Source organism: Salvelinus fontinalis, chromosome 3 (genome assembly GCF_029448725.1).
Source record: "Salvelinus fontinalis isolate EN_2023a chromosome 3, ASM2944872v1, whole genome shotgun sequence".
Lineage (NCBI taxonomy): Eukaryota > Metazoa > Chordata > Actinopteri > Salmoniformes > Salmonidae > Salvelinus > Salvelinus fontinalis.
Genome location: NC_074667.1, coordinates 57585998 through 57608877, shown reverse-complemented (window position 1 = coordinate 57608877; position 22880 = coordinate 57585998). Strand labels below are relative to the sequence as shown.

The 22880-nt window shown below is 41.9% G+C and overlaps 2 protein-coding genes and 1 pseudogene across 2 annotated transcripts; 1 reads left to right on the top strand and 2 right to left on the bottom strand.

The window, feature by feature from the left end:
• Window positions 1–26: 26 nt before the first annotated feature.
• Window positions 27–3792, top strand: hemk1 (HemK methyltransferase family member 1). Its single transcript, XM_055917536.1, has 11 exons — window positions 27–514; window positions 688–861; window positions 992–1083; window positions 1212–1305; window positions 1535–1672; window positions 1777–1841; window positions 1939–1988; window positions 2109–2214; window positions 2306–2401; window positions 2806–2916; window positions 3032–3792. Exons 1-11 carry the CDS (start codon window positions 434–436, stop codon window positions 3087–3089), a joined length of 1065 nt encoding a protein of 354 aa, XP_055773511.1. The 5' UTR covers window positions 27–433; the 3' UTR covers window positions 3090–3792.
• Window positions 3689–6153, bottom strand: LOC129851177 (cytokine-inducible SH2-containing protein-like). Its single transcript, XM_055917538.1, has 3 exons — window positions 6064–6153; window positions 4821–4981; window positions 3689–4632 (listed from the first exon to the last, which is right to left on the bottom strand). Exons 1-3 carry the CDS (start codon window positions 6081–6083, stop codon window positions 4136–4138), a joined length of 678 nt encoding a protein of 225 aa, XP_055773513.1. The 5' UTR covers window positions 6084–6153; the 3' UTR covers window positions 3689–4135.
• A 3530-nt stretch (window positions 6154–9683) lies between these two features.
• On the bottom strand, window positions 9684–22844 carry LOC129851179 (twinfilin-2-like; annotated as a pseudogene).
• Between the last annotated feature and the right edge of the window lie 36 nt (window positions 22845–22880).

Below are 22880 nucleotides of genomic sequence, written 5' to 3'. Positions count from 1 at the left end.
GGGTACGTTCCAGGACACGCCAAACAAGTTGATGGATGTCAGATTTGTGAAATTAAATCTTTATAGTAAATGTTAAATAAATGTAGATCCAGTATGAACTCATTTGATGCATGTACTGCAATTTGCTTCTTAAAAATATAACTGAATTTAACTTCATCCTAATTGTATGGATCGACATAATACAGTTAACTTTTATTCTGGAAAGATTTATGAATTAATCTGATGCACTATTATTCTGAAAAAATGAATGATGCCCGGAAGTGAATACCCCTAATAAATGATTGAAATGGTTGGTTCTTTTGTATTTAATAGTTAGTACAGTTAACTTAGTTAGACCACATTTAGCTGGTTTTATACAATATTAATTAATATAGTCAAACGCTTATTAGCTGCATTCACATGTTGGTCTTGTGTCAAGAGAAAGTGGAATACCATGTGGATACGATTACGAAGACCATTGAACGTGGTTTATAACGGCTTTAAACCACTTAAAGACGGATTTATTGGACACAAGGTAAATAAAGATGACCTTTCCTATAAAGTGTTGCACGTGGATTGCCAGGAAAGTGCGTTGTTTACAGTATTACCATAACTGGAATTAATTATTGAATGAAGCCTCGTAATATCCTCGTAATATATCCTCATAATATTCTCTCTATTGCTGTCTCGCTCCCTCCCTTCCTCCAGTGGCTGTGCACGTCTCCGTGTGTGGCTGAATGCGTCCCAGCCTTACCTACAGCTAGCAGGCTCACGGTGGAGCAAGCTGTCAAGTTATGGACAGGCCATTTCCAGCAAAGAGGTGTCTCAGAGCCACATCTCTCCAGCCAGTACATCATTGCACATTTGCTTGGTGCTAAAACAGTGAGTTTCTGAACCCAAAATATGATCCTTGCAAATCATTTGCATGTTCACCTTTCCACTTTTTATCCTTCTCAGTCTATCGGTCTCCCACTGAAGGAATCATCTAACCCTCAACCTCTTCCCCTCACAGTTAGAGGGCATTGGACAGGACAGGCTGGCTGAATTCCTGACACAAGAACAGACAGAGCAGACATGGGAGCTCTGTACCAGACGTCTCACCAGGTACATACAAGCTTAGTCTTAACGTGCTACAGTCAGTGACGGTGCACTTGACCTATTCTTCTGTCTCTGTGAAAGGCTGAAAGTGTAGCCTACGTTGTGTGAACATGTGAAATGTGCTGTGTGTTCAGAATGCCACTGCAGTATGTGATTGAAGAGTGGGACTTCAGAGATCTGACACTGAAGATGAGACCTCCCGTGTTTATCCCCCGGCCTGAAACTGAGGTGCGGGAGAGTACACACACACACGTACACTTTTTTATTTAACCTTTATTTAACTAGGCAAGACACTTGTACACATACTATAAAACAAGTTATTTGAAACACAAGGGACCATAATCTCTTGTGATAAGAGTGCATTTACATATTTCATTCTGTGACTGTCGTCAGAATGTCCATTGCAGTGACATGACCTTCTGTCAAGCTATGGTTGCACATCTGTCTGTCTGTGCAGGAGCTGGTTGGCCTAGTGCTTACAGATCTCCAGATGAAGCAGGGGACTGGATTAAGTGAGGAGACCAGCTTCAAGTGCCTGGAAGTGGGTTGTGGCTCTGGTGCTATCTCCCTCAGTTTACTTAAAAGCCTCCCACAGGTGTGCTCTCCCGCTCTTTTACTTTCTCCCTTTCTTTCATATCATGTTCCTTGATCTCTGAGCCCCTTCACTCCAACACTGATATGTTAGTTTGTCTCTCTCAGCTCAGAGCAATTGCTTTAGATAAAAACAAGGACGCTGTGGATCTGACAAGAGAGAACTCACACAGGTAATCATGAAAACACACGATATCCATTTTACTTTGATTAGCGACATTAATTCATGTTTTGTGAATATGTGCAAACCTGATTGTATGTATGTTACAGTTTGGGGTTCCAGGACCGACTTGAGGTTCACCATATGGATGTGATGAGAGGTAAGGTCAATAGGAATGATGCGGGAGGGATATTATATAATCGGTAAAGGAAGATAAACCATACAGATGTTACATTCATATTTGCCAATTTCAAGGGTGTGATTTTATGTTATGTTTTAGATGCAGACATAATTGTGAGCATGTGCAGTCCAGTCTCCACTTTGGTCAGCAACCCTCCGTACCTGTTCTCAGAGGATATGACATCACTTGAACCTGAAATCCTCAGGTGAGACGAGCAGTCGCATGCACACAAACGCACGCACACTTTGAGTTCAAATGGAGGTATATGAACTAGTGTTCTGTGCTGACATCCTCAGGTTTGAGGACCATGCTGCTCTGGATGGGGGGAAAGATGGCATGCAGGTGATAAGACACATTCTGACTCTGGCTCCAAAGCTCTTATCAAGCCATGGGTAAGGCACTAGGTGTATCTTCTGCATCTAGAACACAACATAAAATCACACCCTTGAAATTGGTCAATATGAATGTATCATTGCTATCTGTATAATATCCGTTCCCCCATTGTTCCTAGTGACCTTACCTCTCATCATATCCATATGGTGAAACTCAAGTCAGTTCTGGAGCTCCAAACTGTATTGGAAGTGTTTATGCAGGCCACAGTGTTTGTTTTTAAGGGAATAGTCACAGTAGGCCAGTATTATTTTAGATGTACCGTTTTGTGGCGCACACTAAGAAGCTTTCTGTCTAGTCACTCTGTTGGATCTATTGTAAAGCAGGTCTCACCACTTCAATCCCTGTTTTTCAATGGATTGAGAAGTTTCACTTCACTGTGTTTTCATTTCTTCCTGTCTTGCAGTCGTGTATACTTGGAAGTAGACCCACGTCATCCACATCTCATCCAGCAGTGGGTAGAGGAAAGTGTTGAAGAGTTACACTACTTGCACACGCATCGTGACATCACTGACAGGTCAGGAGTAAATCAGACTGCTATATCTTTGTTAAATAACTCCATTTACAAAATCTTCGATCAAGAAATGTATTAATATTGAACGCCCGATTCATATTCTCTCTATCACTTATAGGCCTCGTTTCTGCATCCTTCAAAAAAAGGAGTGCAACACAGATCAGGACCAACGTTGAGACTGTGTGAGATATGGATCCTGTTTCACTGGCTTCAGACCAGCCTCAACACCCACCATCCATCTGCCACGTACTGTACACACTACTGATCTCAAATAATGTAGATATTAACAAACATGCACAAATACATATCGTAGATGGGCTACATTTATACCTGAGGACGTTGTAGGTGCTAATGTGTGTTTGTGTGGCAATAAAGGAGGGTGATAGTGACAGAGCGAGTAGTAGGCTGAAGGTAATTACTGAGAGGCTTTTCTTAGAACCCTCCCTCTCAGAATTTCACCCTCCCAGAAGGCATTCAGTAGTTCTACGAATCCAGGGATTCGCCCTCCCCGCTGACTAGGCTGCTGACTCAGATTCACTCTTACACAAAAGCACATTGAATCCAGCCTATACTGCCTCGTCGATTCTGCTGTGTACACACTTATACCTGAGGGGGGTTTAATCTCTTTATAACATAAAGACAGCTTCAGATAACTGAGATTGGGGACACTGCCCACGCAACCCATTTTTTTTATTTTGTGGATGTAGGCTATGAAGCTCTGTGGCATTTCACCCACCAAAAGACAATGGGACATTGAAGACAGGAGCAGTATAACTCATGTTGAATATTGTTTTAATAAAAAAAGGGATATGTACAGTGTCGGGGGGGTAAAAAAGTGACAATGTTGACTAAACAAAAAATTAAACAATTTACATCTGACTGAAAAGCAATTCACTGCTCAGAAACAGAAAGAACCTGTGCCCCTCATAGCACGAGGAGACACTACAGTTAGCACCATGTTGTGTTTTCCAGTGAATCACCTCTGTGAATTGGGGGGGGGGGGGGTACACAGAACCCCACTTCCCTCTGAGAAATCCAAAACCAGGCACCATTTTCTGGAAGGTTCTTTCCCAAACATGGTCTCATGACCAACCGTATGTCTGATGTGGCTCCATTAGTTGCCAGTGCAGTGATGTTGTTTCCAGCTGCCAGGGACCTCTTACTGACAGTGCTCCTCAAGGTTTAGTTGAACTGTTTCGTTTAATTCAGCACCAGAGGACCCTCATACATGGAAGGGGTAGTCCTGCAGGTAGCGCACTAGTGGGCGTGGCAGTGGCAGCTGGTCCGGACAGCCTGTGCTGCGGTTGATGGTGAGGCGTGTGAGGTGCTGGAGGGAGGGGAAGGCCTGGGGCTTGTGCAGGGCCCGCTTAAGCTTCAGCAATACTGTGCTCTCCTGAACTGTCCTCTGGGCGGGCTGTGCGCCATGAGTCTCCTCCACCTTGCCCTTCTGCACCTTCCTCGTTGGTCCTACATAGTACTGCACCATGCTAGGCACGTCAGGAAAGGACAAAAGGCTGGGTCGGGCTGGCGAGCTGGAGTCTAGCAGAAACCGGGCTCCACTGTACTGGATGCGTATGCTGGTGGGGCCACGGGCAGTCCTAACAGACAGGGTCAGCATGTACAGGGGATGGCTGCTGTCTCGAATCAGAAAGGCCCCCTCTGACGCTGCCTGGAGAGCTGCATGGGCCTGACCTGCTGTGATGGCTCCCCAGTACCAGCCTGCAGAGAGAGAGGTCAAAGTTTATTCACTTATTCAATGGTTTAGATTTTAGTAATCCTGTAGTAAACAGTCGACTGGATGAATTGAAACGCAAGTAGCTCCTGTTACCAAAAACATTACAACCATGACAGGGTTTCAGGGAGCCTGTTGGATGGAGTTTACAGTTTGAATATTCGATTTGCATTACCTGAGGTATCAAGGTAGAAGAAGTTTTTGGCGATGGTGCGCAGGTCATTCGTGGGGTCCCACTGTGGAGGAGTGCTGTGAAGGCAGTGAGGTGAGGAGATGCTCCCTGTCCGCATGCCCACGGGGCCCTCTGTGGGGCTGCCAGACAGCAGTGGTCTGGGGCTGTAAACAAGAGACTACAACAATGAGCACAGGACAAGTGTAGGAGACGGTAGGGAACAACCAGGTGAATCTTTCATTACATTACCCACTATTCATTACATTACCCACTAGGATAAGTCCTAATATTGTCATAGGCTAATTAATCAGGGGTTGGACTTGAACCAGAAATCTGCCCTGGCATTGCTAACACACCGTGCAATTTTTTCCCTCGAGGCCCCCTCACGGACCATTTTTTTCCCTCCAGGCCCCCACACCGGACCATTTTTTTACCGAGGCCCCCATTATTAGTCAAGTAATTGTCATTTTGCACACAAAAAAAACAAGTTAGACAGGCCCAATGGGCTGGTCTATTTGGCATTTGTCTGAAATGCAAGATGGTCAGTCCACCCTTGGCCTTAATGTTTTGGGGGGGGGGGGGATGTTTTGCTGGAACAAAGCTCATCATTTGGGATTGGTGGTTTTACAAGACCTCAAATCTCAAAATTAAATCTCGGATGGCTCCCTTCCTTGTAACATTGGCCAGACAAAGAGCCCTGACATCAAGCAGTGTCACTGACTGTGTGTGAATTGATTCAGATGCTCAGAAACGGGTTAGACTTGTCACAATTGGAAGTATTATAATATATGAATTCACAACAGGGTTGGGGTCGATTCCAATTTAATTTGAAATACCAATAAAATTCTTGAAATCACGCTTGAAGAGGAGAATCTGAATTCGATTCGAATTTAAACAATCTTCATGTTATGGATTTTGAATTGGATTAGAATTTAAACTGTTTGAATTGGAATGAGCCTAGTATCAAATGTATTGCAGGATTTGTTATATATTTCTATTTACAGTATAGCTAGGCTATCTGCTCAGCAGAATTTGTGCAATTGTTAGTGATAAAATTTAATTGGGAATTGAGTTCTTGGAATTTAAATATTGGAATTGACAGTAATTGAATTATTTCTGAATTCTAAGAATGACCTGGAATTTGTAGGGAGATAAACACGACTTTTGTCTTTGATGTTGATATTCAAAATCAAATGGCAAAGCATTAAATGTTACATCAAACAGGGGCAAAAGAATGTGAACTTACCCTTGAACACAAAGAATCATGATGGTGAGTCTTCAATATTCCACAATAGTCTAATTCCACAGCGGTTTTTACGAAAATATAGCTGGTCGATACAAAGGAATGTTCTTATTTTATTCTAATTAATGTCTCACGCAAATGTTAAGTGAATGGAGACGCATCGGAAAATGAATAAACTAATTCAAAAGCACTAAAATAAATATGAAATGTAGAAAAATAGGATACAGAGCAGCAGATGAGTGTTGTCTCTAAAATGGGTTCTTAGCATGTGAGGGAGGGTGTGTGGGTTCGGCTTTTAAAATGAACCAATTCCAAGAATTCTACTCTGATTCTATTCTGAGAACTGTTCAGTACACCGGAGCTTCTGACGTCATGCGCACCGCCACCGAGCCTGTTCACATTTTATTATTTGAAATCTGTTACTGTGAATGCCAGTGTAAAAAAAAAAAAAATGTGCTCGTTCCTGGTGAGTCTAAATTCATCATAGTAATTCAGTCTTTCTGTCTCGCTGCGCTCGCTGCCAGGAATCGGACTTTACCACTACCTTCCCCCTAGTCACTTTCCAAGAATCGGTGCGATTATCTCCGCCCACTAGACCTGCAGCCAGCCCTCTACACATTCGGGGAATTGAGTCACTAGAATAATGGGTATGCGGAACGAATAGGGTTTTTCCAAATAATATAGACATTCGTCAGCTGAAAAGACGTATAAACAGAGGGTGACAGTAGATATAATTTCTTACGGGTACGGGATATCCAAGTGCGCGCACTCTTTTTTTTATAATAAAAAATACAGGGTAGCCTACTCTGCTGACTGACAAACAGATCAATAAAAACTATGTCTGATCCATATTATAGCCTACGAAAAGGGGAGACAGACAGAAATACAATATGACCTCCATCTAACCTGGATGAGGAAATTATTGTAAAAAACAAACAAAAAAACTCAAAACTAAAGCGACACTGACCCATTGACAAAGTCATTAGGCCTACACTTGTAGCTGAATTGATGCATCCACGGATGTCCTCGCGCGCCACGTTCTCGGCCACTGGTCTCCGCCTTGTCCGGGCGTTTCGGCCACGCATTAATGCCTTGGCAACATGTAAGTGTTCTCCTCAAACCACAACTCAATTTGGAGCGTATACCAACCAATTTCCAGTCAGTTCGCTAATGATTCATGCGGCTGATATGCACTAATGTCAAATAATGGTTTAATAGCCTGTAGTTTTTTGGGCTTGTTTTAATTGTAAAATACTTACTTTTAACCGGTATGGCGTACCACACTTTATTTTGCCTGGACCATACCGCCTTACTTTCACCCTTGCTTATAAACAAATGTCAAAATCAAATCAAATCCTTCTGACCCCCCCCCCCTAAAATATTTAGATGCACTGTTGTAAAGTGGCTGTTCCACTGGATGTCATAAGGTGAATGCACCAATTTGTAAGTCGCTCTGGATAAGAGCGTCTGCTAAATGACTTAAATGTAAATGTAAAATGTAAAAATGTTATTTGTCACACACACATGGTTAGCAGATGTTAATGCTGAGTGTATCGAAATGCTTGTGCTTCTAGTTCCCGACAATGCAGTAATATCTAACAAGTAAATCTAACCTAACAATTTCACAACTACCACCTTCTACACACACAAGTGTAAAGTAATGAATAAGAAAATGTACATAGAAATATGAATGAGTGATGGCCGAACGGCATAGGCAAGAGGCAGTAGATGGTATAGCTTACAGTATATACATATGAGATGAGTATTGTAGGCTATGTAAACATTAAATAAAGTGGCATTGTTTAAAGTTGCTAGTGATACATTTATTACATCAGTTTTTCCATTATTAAAGTGGCTAGATTTGAGTCAGTATGTTGGCAGCAGCCACTCAATGTTAGTGATGGCGGTTTAACAGTCTGATGGCCTTGAGATGGAAGCTGTTTTTCAGTCCCCGCTTTGATGCACAAAATGTTGTTAGGTCTGGTGTGGTGGCCTAACACTAATTTGCCACTGAAATAGCTCGTTATTTGTGAACGACTTGTTCAGTAGAGTAAGGCAAGCTTTGAAACAAACTGTTGAAAAGGTTATCGAATTTGTCTTCCAGCTGGGCTGACCTGGCTGGAAACCCACTGTTGTACAGGCTTTTGTCTCTGACCAGCATTAATAAACCTTTTTCAATTAATCAAGGGCTTGTTGATCGAATCAGGCCCGTAGCAGTACTAAACTGGAACTGTGTGTGGGACCAGTATTAAATGACAATACACTGTTGAAGAAATGTTGTGTAATATGGTCAATAGATATGGATTTTTGGGGTGCCTTTACCTTATGTTAGTCAAAACGTGTAAAAAGTGTCAGATGTTTTAATTAACCTGCTCTCAAAGGGTTGTGGGCTATTAGGCTACTCACTATTTAAATTAAGGAATTCCTTGTGGATCTTAATTAACAGACTCTAAGCTATGGTATTTATGCATGGCTGCCTGCGCATGTTGACAATCTGTGCTTATGTTAAAAGATGGTCATTTACTTCCTCAACAGGCCAGTCAGTGGTGCAGCCTGCAGTAGTCTAGTCAGCAGTGTCCTCCCTGTCCCCTCTGCGTGTCCTTTAATAGCTGCCACAAGAGGCTCTCTTGAAAATGATGCATCATCGGCCCCATCCAGTTTTTTTTTTTTTTTTTTTACTTATCATTTCAGTGATAAGAAAAAGACACAACATACTGAAAAACATCTACATTTAGAATTCCTCTCATTATCATCTGTTTTTACAAACATGTTTGATGCAAAACATTTAGTGGCAACAGGCAAGGTATGGACAACTAGGGTTGCAAAATTCCAGTAATATTCCACAAATGCCCTGGTTTTCCAGAAAAACTGGTTGGAAGATTCCTGGAGTCACGAGGGAATAAGCAGGAAATCCAGGAATCCTCTAACCAGGATTTCCAGAAAAAAAAGAGAATTTGGGGAAAGTTACCTGAATTTTTTAAAGCTATGGACATCACATCAGATGGACAGACTTCTTCTGTAGGTCTATGTGACATTTGCAATAGAGAAATTTGGCTGAGGCATCTAAGACCATCCATTGGTCTTTCATGTTTGTCAGTCCATCTGTGTGTGTGTAACGTATGCCTCGGAGGGGGGGAACACAACACCCTGCGACATCTCAACTCCCCGTGGAGTGAAAAAAAAAAAAAAAGTGTTATCGTAGGTGCGGGGAAAGACAGGCAGAGAAAAATACCGTTACAGGGAAATTATTATTCCTTAAAACACGGTAAGGTGGGGTAAAAGGGGCTGGACGGAACCAAAGCAAAGAAAGTTAGTTAAGATTCCCCTCTCCTACCTTCCCACGACTTACCTGACCTTTAGCACCACCTGGCTCGCTAACCAAAATACAGGGGGTGGTCCACCCACATCTTACCTAGTGTGCATAGACAGATTAAATACTACGGGTTATGTATGCCCGCAGGCCTCTTGCCTTAACACTCCCAATGTGCGTTCCCCTTCTCCCCCAGAACAAATGAAACAGAATTGTCAAGTTGACCTCTTTCTTGTGCAATTCCCCACTTGAAAAGGACAGTCCCTCCACATGAAGATTTTAACTGGATTTCACTCAATAAACAGCCATGGAATCAGTTGTTTGTCTTTTATTTACCATTCTTTGGTTGGCAGTAAACAGGTGAAAAACCTCAAAAGAGATGACAAATACAAGTTATTATTTGAGTTGACAGCCTAATTAAATACACAAAATTATCTACATTCACCTCAGATACACATTTCTGCCATTATAAAATACAAGGTTTCCACTTTTAAGCAAATGTTTCCCAAAATATAAACCCACCATTTTTAATCAAATGAGCAGAATCAGTATATTTATCTAAATTTGCATTTTAGCCAAATTCATTCAAAATATTTTTAGTAGAAAAAAATTACATTTATTTTCTAATCAGTAGTTAAGCAGACACATCTTACATTTTTTAGCCAAAGATTTTTTAGACTATACATTTGTTACTGAATTAAGAACTTGGTTTACTAAAGATTTCTACAAAGTTTAAATTACTTTTAACCATTTCAAACAAGTTCTTTGTCAACAATGAATTTGACTCTTCTTACTTTTCCTTTACCCCACAAACTACATTTGAAGTTCTAAACACCACTGCAAAAGTCCTATCAAAGTTTAGAGTTAAGAGTCTGTGTTTTCCAGAGTATCATTAGCAGTCTACTGCTTAAGTCAGTCTAGCAAAGCATGGCCAATATGGCGCTTACCAGCTGTCTTTCACAGTTTTGTGGAGGGCTTGGACTTGCACAGTCACCTTGATCACAAAGATGAAGTTTCCTTGGTCTTGTGGTGTTATAAATGCTCCTTTCACTGCGGTCTAAAGACAACAGCAGAGCCAGGTGCTGGCACGCCCAGATTGCCTGGAAGATTTGTTCCACCTGGTTCACCACTGATTGAAGGAGGAGGAGTTTCACCACTGAGGAGCTCCCAGGCAGTTTGTCAGCACAAGAATCATTACTAATACTTAGTGAACAATTTCAATAACCAAAAACACTAAGTTCTATTGGCATACACATACCTTGGAAGGAGCGGCTACAAAATAATATCCACAAAACTTTTACTGACCACCACAACAAATCAACACAGGACATAAAAATAAGCAATTTTTCTGACAAAGGAACACTGACTTTTATGAAGCTGGAGAAGGAGTTGGTAATTGAAGAGCCAGCTGTTTCCCCTGATTAGATAGAGGGGTCAGAGCTCCAATCAGCGATGGGGCCGACCAATCAGCTGCTTGATTAATCCAGGATTCTATTTCCTGAAATACACACATACACATACAAACCCACAACAACACAGAAACTGGGGAATGTAACAGTATGTGTAAGGTTTTTAAGAGTGACACAGAGAGAGAATGAGAAAAACATTGATTTCCTTAGTTGTATCCTATTGTTGATGTTCATGAATAGCATGTACAGTAATGACAAGCAAAGGGAGGTGAAAATTAAATTTCCAGGAGAAATCTGTCCATGTTCTTCTCGTGTTCTTCCTTCCTCGTGGCCAAACAAGCTGCCAGATGGCATGGCAACAGGAGGATGAGGATTGAGGGCAGGGCTGGGGATGACTAGGGATGGCTTGGGCTGGGGTGATGACAAAGCTCTTTCCCTCTCTCTAACTCTCCAGCCTGCCCTCCTCATCCGGACCCTTGATGAGGCGCTTACTGCCTCTCTTTCCTGCTGGGCCACAAAGCTTGGCGAAGGCCTGCTGGAAGGCATGCTGCTTAGGATGAACCACATCATACAGGAACTCCTCTGTCAACTCATCCCCATTGTCAATTTCCATCTGCACACAGACACAATAATACAGAGTAAATACACAGAGCTGATACAATAACACAGAGTAAATACAATAATACAGAGTAAATACAATATGCAGATTAATAACATACAGTAAATACAATACACAGAGTAATAACACAGAGTAAATATAATAACACAGAATAAATGTGCACTTCCACTCAGGCACAGAGCAATATTGTAAAAACACAAAGACCACATTGTATATGCAATATCTGAATTTCGGCGGATTACCTTCTTGGCAACCTCCAGATGGTAATCTTTCTCCACCTCATCCAGCAGTCGACTCTTACAACTGGAGTACAGTATCCTCTCTTTAATGCTACAGCTATAACCTGGCATGGAGTAGATGAACACTGAGAGGAAGTGAAAGAGGGGGGTTGGACCTGCTACTCTTTGTTCAATATTTATTTACATTTACATTTAAGTCATTTAGCAGACGCTCTTATCCAGAGCGACTTACAAATTGGTGCATTCACCTAATGACATCCAGTGGAACAGCCACTTTACAATAGTGCATCTAAATCTTTTAAGGGGGGGGGGGGGGGGGCAGAAGGATTGCTTTATCCTAGGTATTCCTTGAAGAGGTGGGGTTTCAGGTGTCATTTATGACATTATAATAGTGCAACATTGTATTTTTATTTAATTGAATGAAGGGGGAGAGAGAGAGTAGAATGATCAGGGCAGAAAATCAATGACTGAGACTGACCCACATATTCCAAGTAATCCCCTTCATGGGAGTGTTTATAGAGGAAGAAGAGGTGTCTGGGCATATCCGTGGAACCCTACAAGGCAGCTCATGGGCCTCTGTCGGGTCAGATTGGACCAGCTCTATCATTTATTTTTCTGTGTCCAACTTCTGCAACACACACATATTACACAGCTACCACTGAGATGACTGTGTATGGCTCAGGCAGTGTGCCTTGTGTACAGGTTAGATTGTGTGCTGAGATTGTGGCCGCCAGAGAAAACAATCGTTTGTATTTGGTTGGCTAATGGCATTTCTTTTTTTCTTTTTTTTTCTTTTTTAATTTTTTTTATCCCCTTTTCTCCCCAATTTTCGTGGTATCCAATCGCTAGTAATTACTATCTTGTCTCATCGCTACAACTCCCGTACGGGCTCGGGAGAGACGAAGGTCGAAAGTCATGCGTCCCCTGAAGCACAACCCAACCAAGCCGCACTGCTTCTTTAACACAGCGCGCCTCCAACCCGGAAGCCAGCCGCACCAATGTGTCGGAGGAAACACCGTGCACCTGGCCCCCTTGGTTAGCACGCACTGCGCCCAGCCCGCCACAGGAGTCGCTGGAGCGCGATGAGACAAGGAAATCCCTACCGGCCAAACCCTCCCTTACCCGGACGACGCTAGCCCAATTGTGCGTCGCCCCACGGACCTCCCGGTCGCGGCCGGCTGCGACAGAGCCTGGGGGCGAACCCAGAGACTCTGGTGGCGCAGTTAGCACTGCGATGCAGTGCTCTAGACCACTGCTCCACCCGGGAGGCCCTGGCTAATGGCATTTCTATATGGCTCACCAGCTGTATGTAGTTGATGTGTTTCTGTGCAAGTTGTTGTAGAACCCGTTTGGCATCCTCCTGCAGTGGGAAAGCAAGGCCCTGCAGTGGGAAAGCAAGGCCCTGCAGTGGGAAAGCAAGGCCCTGCAGTGGGAAAGCAAGGCCCTGCAGTGTTTGGCTCTTACTCTCTACACTTGTCTCTGTTTTCACCTGATGGGGGCAGCATATACACAGACACAATACATTATTACTTAAAGGGATACTAAAGGATTTTGGAAATTCAACTAGGCCCTGAGTCAGATGAACACGTGGATACCATTTTAATGCCTCTGTGTCCAGTATGAAGGATGTTAGAGGTAGTTTCATTAGCCAATGCTAACTAGCAATTGTGCTAGCTCTAGTTAGCAACTTCCTTCAAACTGCACTCAGAGACATAAAAATGGTTTCCACGAGTTCATCTGCCTCTGGGGAAGTAGATAAAGGGCTTCATTGCCAAAAAAACAAGTATCCCTTTACAAGAAAATGCAGAATAACATTTTTTAACTAAATAGTATATATTGTGTTCACACAGGTACATACACCACACACAGGTGTGCAGTCTGCACAGACACATTTATGGACATGTTCTATGCTCTCTCACTTACACTCTCTCTAGTCTAAACAGTGCCAGTGACTGCCGTTCAAAGAGGAGGCTAGTGTTATTCATTCCCCTCGAATAATGATTACCTTGAATTTAGTTTACAAATATTTTCTAAATATTTAAGTGATACATTAGAATTGTTGGGGTCAAACCAGTGTTAGTGTTTCCCAGTTGTCAGTCATGCAGGGTTAATGTAGAAAGCATGGTCATTAGTTGAGGTAAATGTGTGACCCTCCCTATCTTAGTTGATGAGGGATTCCACCATTCTGTCCTCAGTATGTAAAAACACACATCACCTCGTTGATTTTAATTCTCTTCAACTCCTGTTCAGCAGCTGTGAGTGGGGCAGGGCCGGAGCTGGTAGACACATGGCGCTGATACCCCTCCAGACAGATATCCTCCTAGTGAGAGCAAATAAGAGGTCAGCCATTTAGGGAAGGCTGAGAACCAACAGGTCTAACCTCATCATTAGTCAGGTGAGAGAATAACGTCAGTTTAAAAAAATGGCTTCTATTGTACCTCCGCTGTGCCAAACATCTCATCCTTCACATGACCACCACCAAACTCCTTCTTCACTATGGCAGCATTCAGCATCTTCTGTCTTACCTGTAGTGAACATGAACGGGTGAATGAGACATGGATCTGAGCGAAATGTGTTTGCTGTGAACATGAGAGTATGTGTGTGTTGCACACAAGGTTATTATAGTTTTGTGATTTAATATTAGTTTTTATTTCTATTCATTTGAGATTTTATTTGAAATTCTGTTTAGTTTCAGTTTGTTTTCAGACTTGATTTGCTAGTTTTCATTTAATTTCAGTTTGATAAAAACATTTCGGTTTTGTTTTTAGGTTTAAACTATAAATCAATCCTAATTTGACTTGGATTTAAAGGATAAGCGCCAAGACTGGTGTAAGAAATATGGTGGAAGGAAACGCTCTTGCCCATGTTTATACCAATCCAATGCTTTTTTACCTTTAGTGAAAGTACCTTTATCTGACAGAAAGAGAGAGGAAAAAACAACAAATGAAGTCATGGCAGATTTGACATGTTATGTTTATGTAGCAGGCCCCCATCCACATCGACGGGGCTGTAGCGGAGCGGGTCAGAGTGGGTCGTGTTCACCCACGACTGTGTGGCTGTGCACGACTCCAACACCATCATTAAGTTTGCCGATGACACGACAACGGTAGACCTGATCACTGACGACAATGAGACAGCCTATATGGAGGAGGAGGTCAGAGACCTGGCAGTGTGGTGCCAGAACAACAACCTCTTCCTCACCGTCAGTAAGACAATGGACCTGATTGTGGACTACAGGAAATGGAGTGCCGAGCATACCTCCATTCATATCGAACGGGCTGTAGTGGAGCTGGTTGAGAGCTTCGAGTTCCTCGGTGTCCACATCACTAAGGAATTTTCATGGTCCACACACACCAACACAGTCGTGAAGAAGGCACGACAACGCTTCTTCCCCCTCAGGAGGCTGAAAAGATTTGTCATGGGCCCTCAGATCCTCAAAAAGTTCTACAGCTGCACCATTGAGAGCATCTTGACTGGCTGTATCAACTGCTTGGCATACAACCGCAAGGCACTACGAGTGTAGTGTATACAGGACATCACTTGGGCCGAGCTCCCTGCCATCCAGGACCTCTACCAGGTGGTAGAGCATTTTTCAAATACTGCAGCCACCTAAGTCATAGAGTGTTCTCTCTGCCACCGCATGGCAAGCGGTACCGATGCACCAAGTCTAGAACCAACAGGACCCTGAACAGCTTCTACCCCCAAGCCATAAGACTGCTAAATAGTTAACCAATAGAGCCCCACAGTGGAGGTGTCATAATGCCAATAAAAACTAGTGGTCAAACAGGGAAATGGTTCCAATCGTTTTTCCACCATTCCTTTTTCATTTTTTTTTAGAACACTTAAAATAAGGGCTGTTTAGACTTACCCGCTAGATTCAGAAGCTCGAAAACTACATTTGATTTTTAACCAAAGTTTAGAAGAAACTAAAACTAAACATAATTTATGATGCTTTTTATTTAATTTTATTTAGTTTTGCATTCAAAGATAATAGTTTCAGTATAGTCTTAGTTTTTTAATGTTTTTAGTTTTAAAAAATTATTTCAGTTTACTAAATTGTTTTTCAATTATTGTACCTTTTTTAGTTTCAGTTTTCATGTACTATAATAACCTTGGTTGCACGGTTACACCTACTGGAGATTGGTCAGGAGACCAGGAGATGAATATCCATTCGTATCCTTGTGCATTCTGGGAGTTGAGGCGGTATAGTATGTAGCAGGGCTCCTTGTCGTCCAGCAGAGGAAGTAGGAAGTGGTCATAGTCATGGTCCCAGCTCTGTCCCGGCTCTCTGAATGTCCCCAGCACCAGCTGCTCTGAAAAACAGAGTACAACTCGTTACACACCTTGACCCATGCTTTAAAAGTTATTACTCAGCTACACATACACGCAGGTGGGGATATGTGAAACTTAATTCTCAGCCTGAGGTGACACTGAATAGCACTTGTGACACTGAAAAGCTAGCTTTTCGTGTGGCGCTGACTGGTAAGATGCTTTGGGAGGGCGGTCACATGTGCTAGCAAAGCAGAGGTTTTGGGTTCGAGCCTCGGTGTGAGCCTAATCAGGAGGAAGTTGTACTAGCTAAGCAAGCAGCGTGACATCCTTTACAGTGGTGCCTATTGTCTCAGATCTACAGTTGCGCTCAGCACTAAGGTCGTTGTTGAGTAAGTTTGAGGGGTGAACGTAGCACATGGTGATGTGTGAAACTTACTCCTCAGCCTGAAGTGTCCCCACCTGCGCCACTGAATAGCTAACTTTTTGTATGGCACAGACTGATGAGATGCTTAAGGAAGACGGTCATGTGTGCTAGAGAGTCTTGGGTTTGAGTCTTGGTGTGAGCCGAATCAGAAGGAAGTGGTACTGGCTAAGCAAGTAGCGTGACGTCCTTTACACACACGCAAAAACCCATTCTCTGTCCACCGAAGCCACTGTAGTCCAGCCAATGCTCTTCTTTTTGCAGTGATATCATACTTTATCTCTTTCACTCCATGCACTGAAGCCTCTTCTGTGACTTATCTTTCCCCTACTCTTGTGCTTGGCTTAAATGAGTCTCAACACATCAATTAACTATTCATCAGGTCTCGGGACCTATTAATCTCACTGGTGTATAGGGACCATTTAATGAGTTGAGTCTGTCAATGATTGACAGTAGCCTTCATGGCAGTCCTCGATTGTGCACTCAGCTAATTCTCTCTCAATAATATTGACAAGATCGGAAAAGAACGTTGTCAAATGATCCAGGGTCACTAACTTTGGCATGCACGACGACAGCGGAGTCGCTGTGTTTAAAATGACACATTGGTGGTATTTACTAGAAATAGATCACTAATTACCAGTTCTATAAAATGAGGTCACAGATGAGATGCACACACAATCGCATAGAATTACGTAACAACATAAAGTCCAATCACAGACAGACGATCAACACATGAAGACAAGTTCACACACACACAGCTCAGAGACAGCTCCAAATAGCTCAATAGCGCAGTGACAGGTCCAAAAAGCAGGAGACAAGACAGGAGACCTCAAACATACTTTAAAAAACAGTCCAGAGAAACTTTAGACAGTACCCCTGTACCCCATCTGCATACTTGCCCAACTGTTGGCCTATACACCTCCTGGAGATAGGCCCAGACATCAGACTAGACACAACCCCATAAACTACCCAGAGACAGTCCAACTCGAGCCAGACTCCACACCCATATCAGTCATAGTCTCAGATATCTACAGTTTGACTGATAGACCAGACAGTGCATCAGTAGGCCCACAAGATGTCCTAAAAAAGATGTAAACATCCCAGACGTACTTTATTAAATATCTGTATAACCTCACAGGCCAACCTGTTGTCTCATGGTATGTTTCACACATGCATAGTCTGGCACATAGAGGAAAATAAATTATCGTGTCTAATGAATTTTAGACTTATTTTGTGTGACAGCTCAGCTCCCAGATGGACCTATGAACATCACAGTGTGTGGGAGATCTGGCCATTTGAGTGTTATGCCTGACACCTGGATCAACATCTCCACAGTGGTTTCATGCATGTAGCTGGCTGCTTATTGTTGTGGTAATCTAAGTGTTTTTTATACTGAAAAGCTACCCTGAAAGGATTATCAGAAAATAAGAAGCCCCCTTGCACCTAATCATGTTATGTTACCTGACTAAAGTGAGTTTCTGCTACAGGTACTGTTAGCGACTCATAAGTTGCAATCAACAGTCAGGTTTTGTCATGATGAGTATCATTAGACAGTGAGTCCAGTGAGGGCTCAGATTATATTTTCCACTAACCCTTCTGAATGGGAATTTTATGTAACTTGATATCTCAACTGGATCATATACAGTGCCTTGCAAAAGTATTCAGACTCCTTGGATTTCTTCACATTTTATTGTGTTACAAAGTGGGATTAAATGGATTGAATTTACTTTTTTTGTCAACAATCTACACAAAATACTCTGTAATGTCAAAGTGAAAGAAAAATCCAAGTTTTATTTTTGATAAAAACTATTCTGAACTAAAAATAAAGTATTTGCGTAAGTATTCAGACCCTTTGTTGACGCAAGCCTCAATTAGATCAGGAGTCAAATTTGGTTTAAAGAATATCACACAAATTACATGGACTCACTCTTGGTGAAATAATAGGGGTTGACATGATTTTTGAATAACTAACCCTTCCTCTGTCCCCCATACATACAACACCTCAGTCAAGTATTGAATTTCGCACACAGATTCAACTACAAAGACCAGGGTGCTTTTTGAAAGCCTTAAAAAGAAGGGCAGTGATTGGTAGATGGGTAACAATAACAAATCAGACATGTAATATCTCTTTAAGCATAGTCAAGTTAATAATTAGGCTGTGGATGATGTATTAAACCACCCAGACACATCAAAGATACAGTCATCCTTCTGAACTAAGCTGCAGGACAGGAAGGAAACTGCTCAGGGATGTTACCATGAGCCCATTAGTGATTTTAAATCAGCTATAGAGTTCATTGCCTGTGATGGTAGAAAACTGAGGATGGATCAACAACACTGTAGTGACTCACAATAATGACCTAAATCAGAGAGTGAAAATAATACAAATATACAGAATAACAAATATTACAACAAGGCACTAAAGTAATACTGCAAAATAACACACCAAAGGAATAACCTTTTTTGGCCTAAATGTGAAGCCTCATGTTTGGGGAAAATCCAACACAACACACCACTGAGTATCTGCCTCCTTATTTTCAAGCATGGTGGTGGCTGCTTCATGTTATGGCTATACTTGACATTGGCAAATACTGGGGAGTTTTTCATGATAAAAAATATTGGGATGGAGCTACTGTAAGCTCTGGCAAAATCCTAGAGGAAAACCTGCTTCAGTCTGCTTTACACCATAGACTGGGAGAGGAATTCACCTATCAGCAGGACAATAACTAACAACACAAGGCCAAATCTACACTAGAGTTGCTTACTAAGAGACAGTGAATGTTCCTGAGTGGCTAAGTTACAGGTATTACTTAAATCTGCTCGAAAATCTATGGCAAGTTTTGAAAATTGCTGTCTAGCCATGATCCCCAACATCTTGACAGAGCTTGAAGAATCTTTAAAAGAATAATGGGCAAATATTCCACAATCCAGGTGTGCAAAGCTCTTAGAGACTTGCCCAAGAAGACCCACAGCTGTAATCGATGCCAAAGGTGTTTGTAAGTAAGTAAGCATTTCACTGTAAGGTAGATATGTAAGACATGTTGTATTTGGCGGATGTGACAAATACAATTTGATTTGAATTGTTTCTAACGTATTGACTCAAGGAGCTGAATACTTAAGCAACGACTATATTTTAGTTATTACATTTTAATTAATCTTTTAAAAATATTGCAAGTTTTCTTCCACTTCGACATTACAGAGTATTTTGGGTCGATTGTTGACAGAAAATGACAATTCAATCCATTTTAATCCCACTTTGTAACACAATAAAATGTCTGAATACTATAGCAAGGCACTATAAACCTTGACAACTTGCCCACCATCACAAAGTTGAGGAAAGCAGTCAGTCTCTCTTGCAATCCCTTTCAACAGACCGAATGCATCATCTGACCAAACACATTGTGAAATGTTTGTTTTAATTCAACTCAATGACATCTCCACCAGCATCACACACACAATCAAGTGACTGAACAGCAGAACAGCGAACAACATGTATAACTCACACACACTTTCACAAATACACACATCATCATACAAAACACCCAGTTAGATCAGTTTAATCACATAACACTGGCAATTCAGAAGAAATAATTCAAGACATCAAATTAATATACATTTTGTTGCGCTGCCTTACCAAAACCCTCCCGTCCTAGATCCCTCCTGCCCCTGCAACCTGACTACACCGCTGTCCCCTGGGTCACTCACCATCCTGGATCCGCGCCCGGATGAGGCGGATAGCTCCACCCCTTGCCCTGGCCAAGAACTCACCTAGTTCTGGCGTCACGACGAGAACCAGAAACATGGCAGTTCAGCACAAAGTATGTCCCACCCGTCATGTGCTGTAGGGGGGGTTGAGAGAGACGGTAGAGCCAAGCCAAGTCCCAGAGTAGATGATGGAGATTTAGCCCAGCCAAAAAAGACACACAATGGGGTAACCTGCGGCAATAACTGCACTGATAAAGCCTGTGTGACTAAGCACTGGTCTGAGTGAGTGTGACAGTATGACGAGGACACAGCTAGAGTAACTACGGCAGGATCTTGTGTGTTCAGAGGCAACCTGATCCCTTCTCTCCCAAATTTAGGTGCTACTGACTGTCCAGCCTGTCCATCTTCCTCCCCACCCCCAGGGTCTGCTTGAGAGACAAACTAGTGACTGGAAAACCTTAAAACCACACTCACCTGAGCCCCTGACCAAGTGGCATTTCTGTTTAACTCTTTTCAACAATATTTGATTGTAATTTGGTGCACTGTTCAGTGGTGGAGATAAGTAAATGGAGGACTGAAGACTATTGACAAAGACTGCAGAGATATGTGTTTAATGGATGTGTACGGCACACAGTCTGTCACAAGGGAACATTTGTGTTAATGCACAGTTACCAACAATGAAGAATAACAATGGTCCAAGTATTGAACCTAGCGGCATCAAGTGATTGAACTTAATGGCCTCTTTTGTAACTCTGATTTCAATTATTACTCAGAAAACCAATTCCAAGGCCCTTGTGCAAACCCAAGCATTTTAGTTTATCTAAGAGAATGAGATGGTGAATTAGACCAAAGGCCTTGGTAAAAAATCTATATGGCCCCTGTGACATAAACAGATTAGCTGAGTTCAGCTGCTGCAGACCATTCGCTGGTCTGTGTTTGTCTAATACCGAAAATAATTCAGATCATACATCAATCCCCTGCTTCTTTCACAATGAGTATCAACTGCATTCAATCCCAGTTTATGTGCTATTACTGTATGTCCAGGGAAGTAAAAAAAAAAAAGAAGTTTTTAATCCAGATCAAAACACTCATGTGTTGAGTGAAATCCTGTTCATCAATTGGATTCTGTTTCCCCATAATTGTTAACTTTTTTTCTAACTAGACATCCTCCACTAGTCTAGCAAATTGGCACACGCTTGTCTCTTGAAAGAGCCAGGAAGGATTTTGTGTTGGCATATCAAACAGAAGACAAAACGAAGCCAAACTATAAGAATGTAGTTGTAATATAATTCACTGTAGACTATGACAGATTTTGTTGACAGTATATTTTTCTTAGGAACATTGAGAGCATGTACTTCATGGACTACTTTTTTATCTGAATAGAAGTAATTAGTTATAAATTATGAATATAGATTTATCTTTTTGTGAAGATAACTTGGTTGTAGTGAGCTACTGTCACTGTAAGTGGTTGACAACATCTAATTAGGGACACAGTAATAAAAACACTGGAACATTTTCATCCTACTTCAATGTTTTGAGAAACTGGCCCACGGTTAGAATCTATTTCAAGAACTCTACATTTGAATTCCCTGAAATGCCTCAGACTACCATTACCCCTAATGCAATTCTAAAATTAGGAACCTCAAGCACCTTTTTGCATTCATTGTAAATTGTAATTTCTCACTTTCCAAGAATAGCATGACTGCTTCAATCACTGACCTCTTCCTAGTTTGTTGCACATAACTATAACTAAATTGTCATCTGTGACTTCAAGCAGCAGGTTTCAGAGTATTGCTGCCAATTGACCTTGTTCAGGGGTAGACATGCTCCTTTCCAAGAAGACAGTGGTAATGCAGTCTAAAGTAAATATTGTGGTTTTATCACGAGAGGGTAAATTTAACTGTGGAAACGTGCTTACTTGTTGATTCACACCTTACGCCTTGACGTATTTCCATCTTCATTAAATGCATGTTAACCTTTATTTAGACAGGGAATCCCATTGAGACAAACGTCTCTTTTGCAAGGGATCCCTGCATGACTTGGTTGGTCAATCATTCCCATGTTCCTGCTTGCCTTGTCATAATTCATCCATAACTTCAGTAATGTGCACTGTTCTTTGAGAGGCTGGGCAAGTATTAAGGGAGGGGGTCGGGAAGAGCTATTGATTGTCAGAGGAAAAGGGTTTACTCTGTCCAAACTCTTCCCACTAAAATAAAACCACTGAGGAATTCTAATTTGTTCAACAACAAATGTAATTGCAATTGTGCTAGGTGAAGCTTCTTCAATATACGTTTATAATAATTGTTAGGTTGTTACGAAATAAATAAGTGGATGCACGTTGCATTTCGGCAACGTCTGCCCTTTCATTGGCTAAAATGGTCCCACCTGACCTCGCATCTTCGCGCCTGTCTTACATTTTTGAGGATGTGTATTTCCATTGTTAGAGCGGTCATGCGACAATCTTGTCAATATAACAGATCATCTTTGATAATGTGTGACCTTAAGATTGTGTTAGAGGTTAGACACAGATAACACTTCACCAGCTGAACACACCCTCCTGTTGATATTAACCTGTCAGTTGAGACAAGTCTACAAACAAATGTCATATTAGGAATGCACTGTGGTAGTACATTATAAATCACCAGGGGTGTATTCACTAGGAACCAAATGGGTAGGGACATATCCACATTTGTCCAATTGAAACTCTTTTTAGTTGCAAAAACAATTTCAGTTTGGAGTAAACAGTCTGTTGCAAAACGTTTTGCAACGGTCTTGGTCTGAACAAATACACCCCAGCTGTCCTAGATTAGGTTAGACTAGCCTGCTAGTGCTAATGATGCCGTGTGGT

Coding starts and splice junctions, on each gene's coding strand:
- hemk1 (XM_055917536.1), top strand. CDS start 434: ATGTGGATACGATTACGAAGACCATTGAACGTGGTTTATAACGGCTTT. Junction 515..687: donor ACGGATTTATTGGACACAAG/GTAAATAAAGAT, acceptor CCCTTCCTCCAG/TGGCTGTGCACGTCTCCGTG. Junction 1,842..1,938: donor ACAAGAGAGAACTCACACAG/GTAATCATGAAA, acceptor TGTATGTTACAG/TTTGGGGTTCCAGGACCGAC.
- LOC129851177 (XM_055917538.1), bottom strand. CDS start 6,083: ATGATTCTTTGTGTTCAAGG. Junction 4,982..6,063: donor ATGATTCTTTGTGTTCAAGG/GTAAGTTCACAT, acceptor TCTTGTTTACAG/CCCCAGACCACTGCTGTCTG. Junction 4,633..4,820: donor CTTCTACCTTGATACCTCAG/GTAATGCAAATC, acceptor CTCTCTCTGCAG/GCTGGTACTGGGGAGCCATC.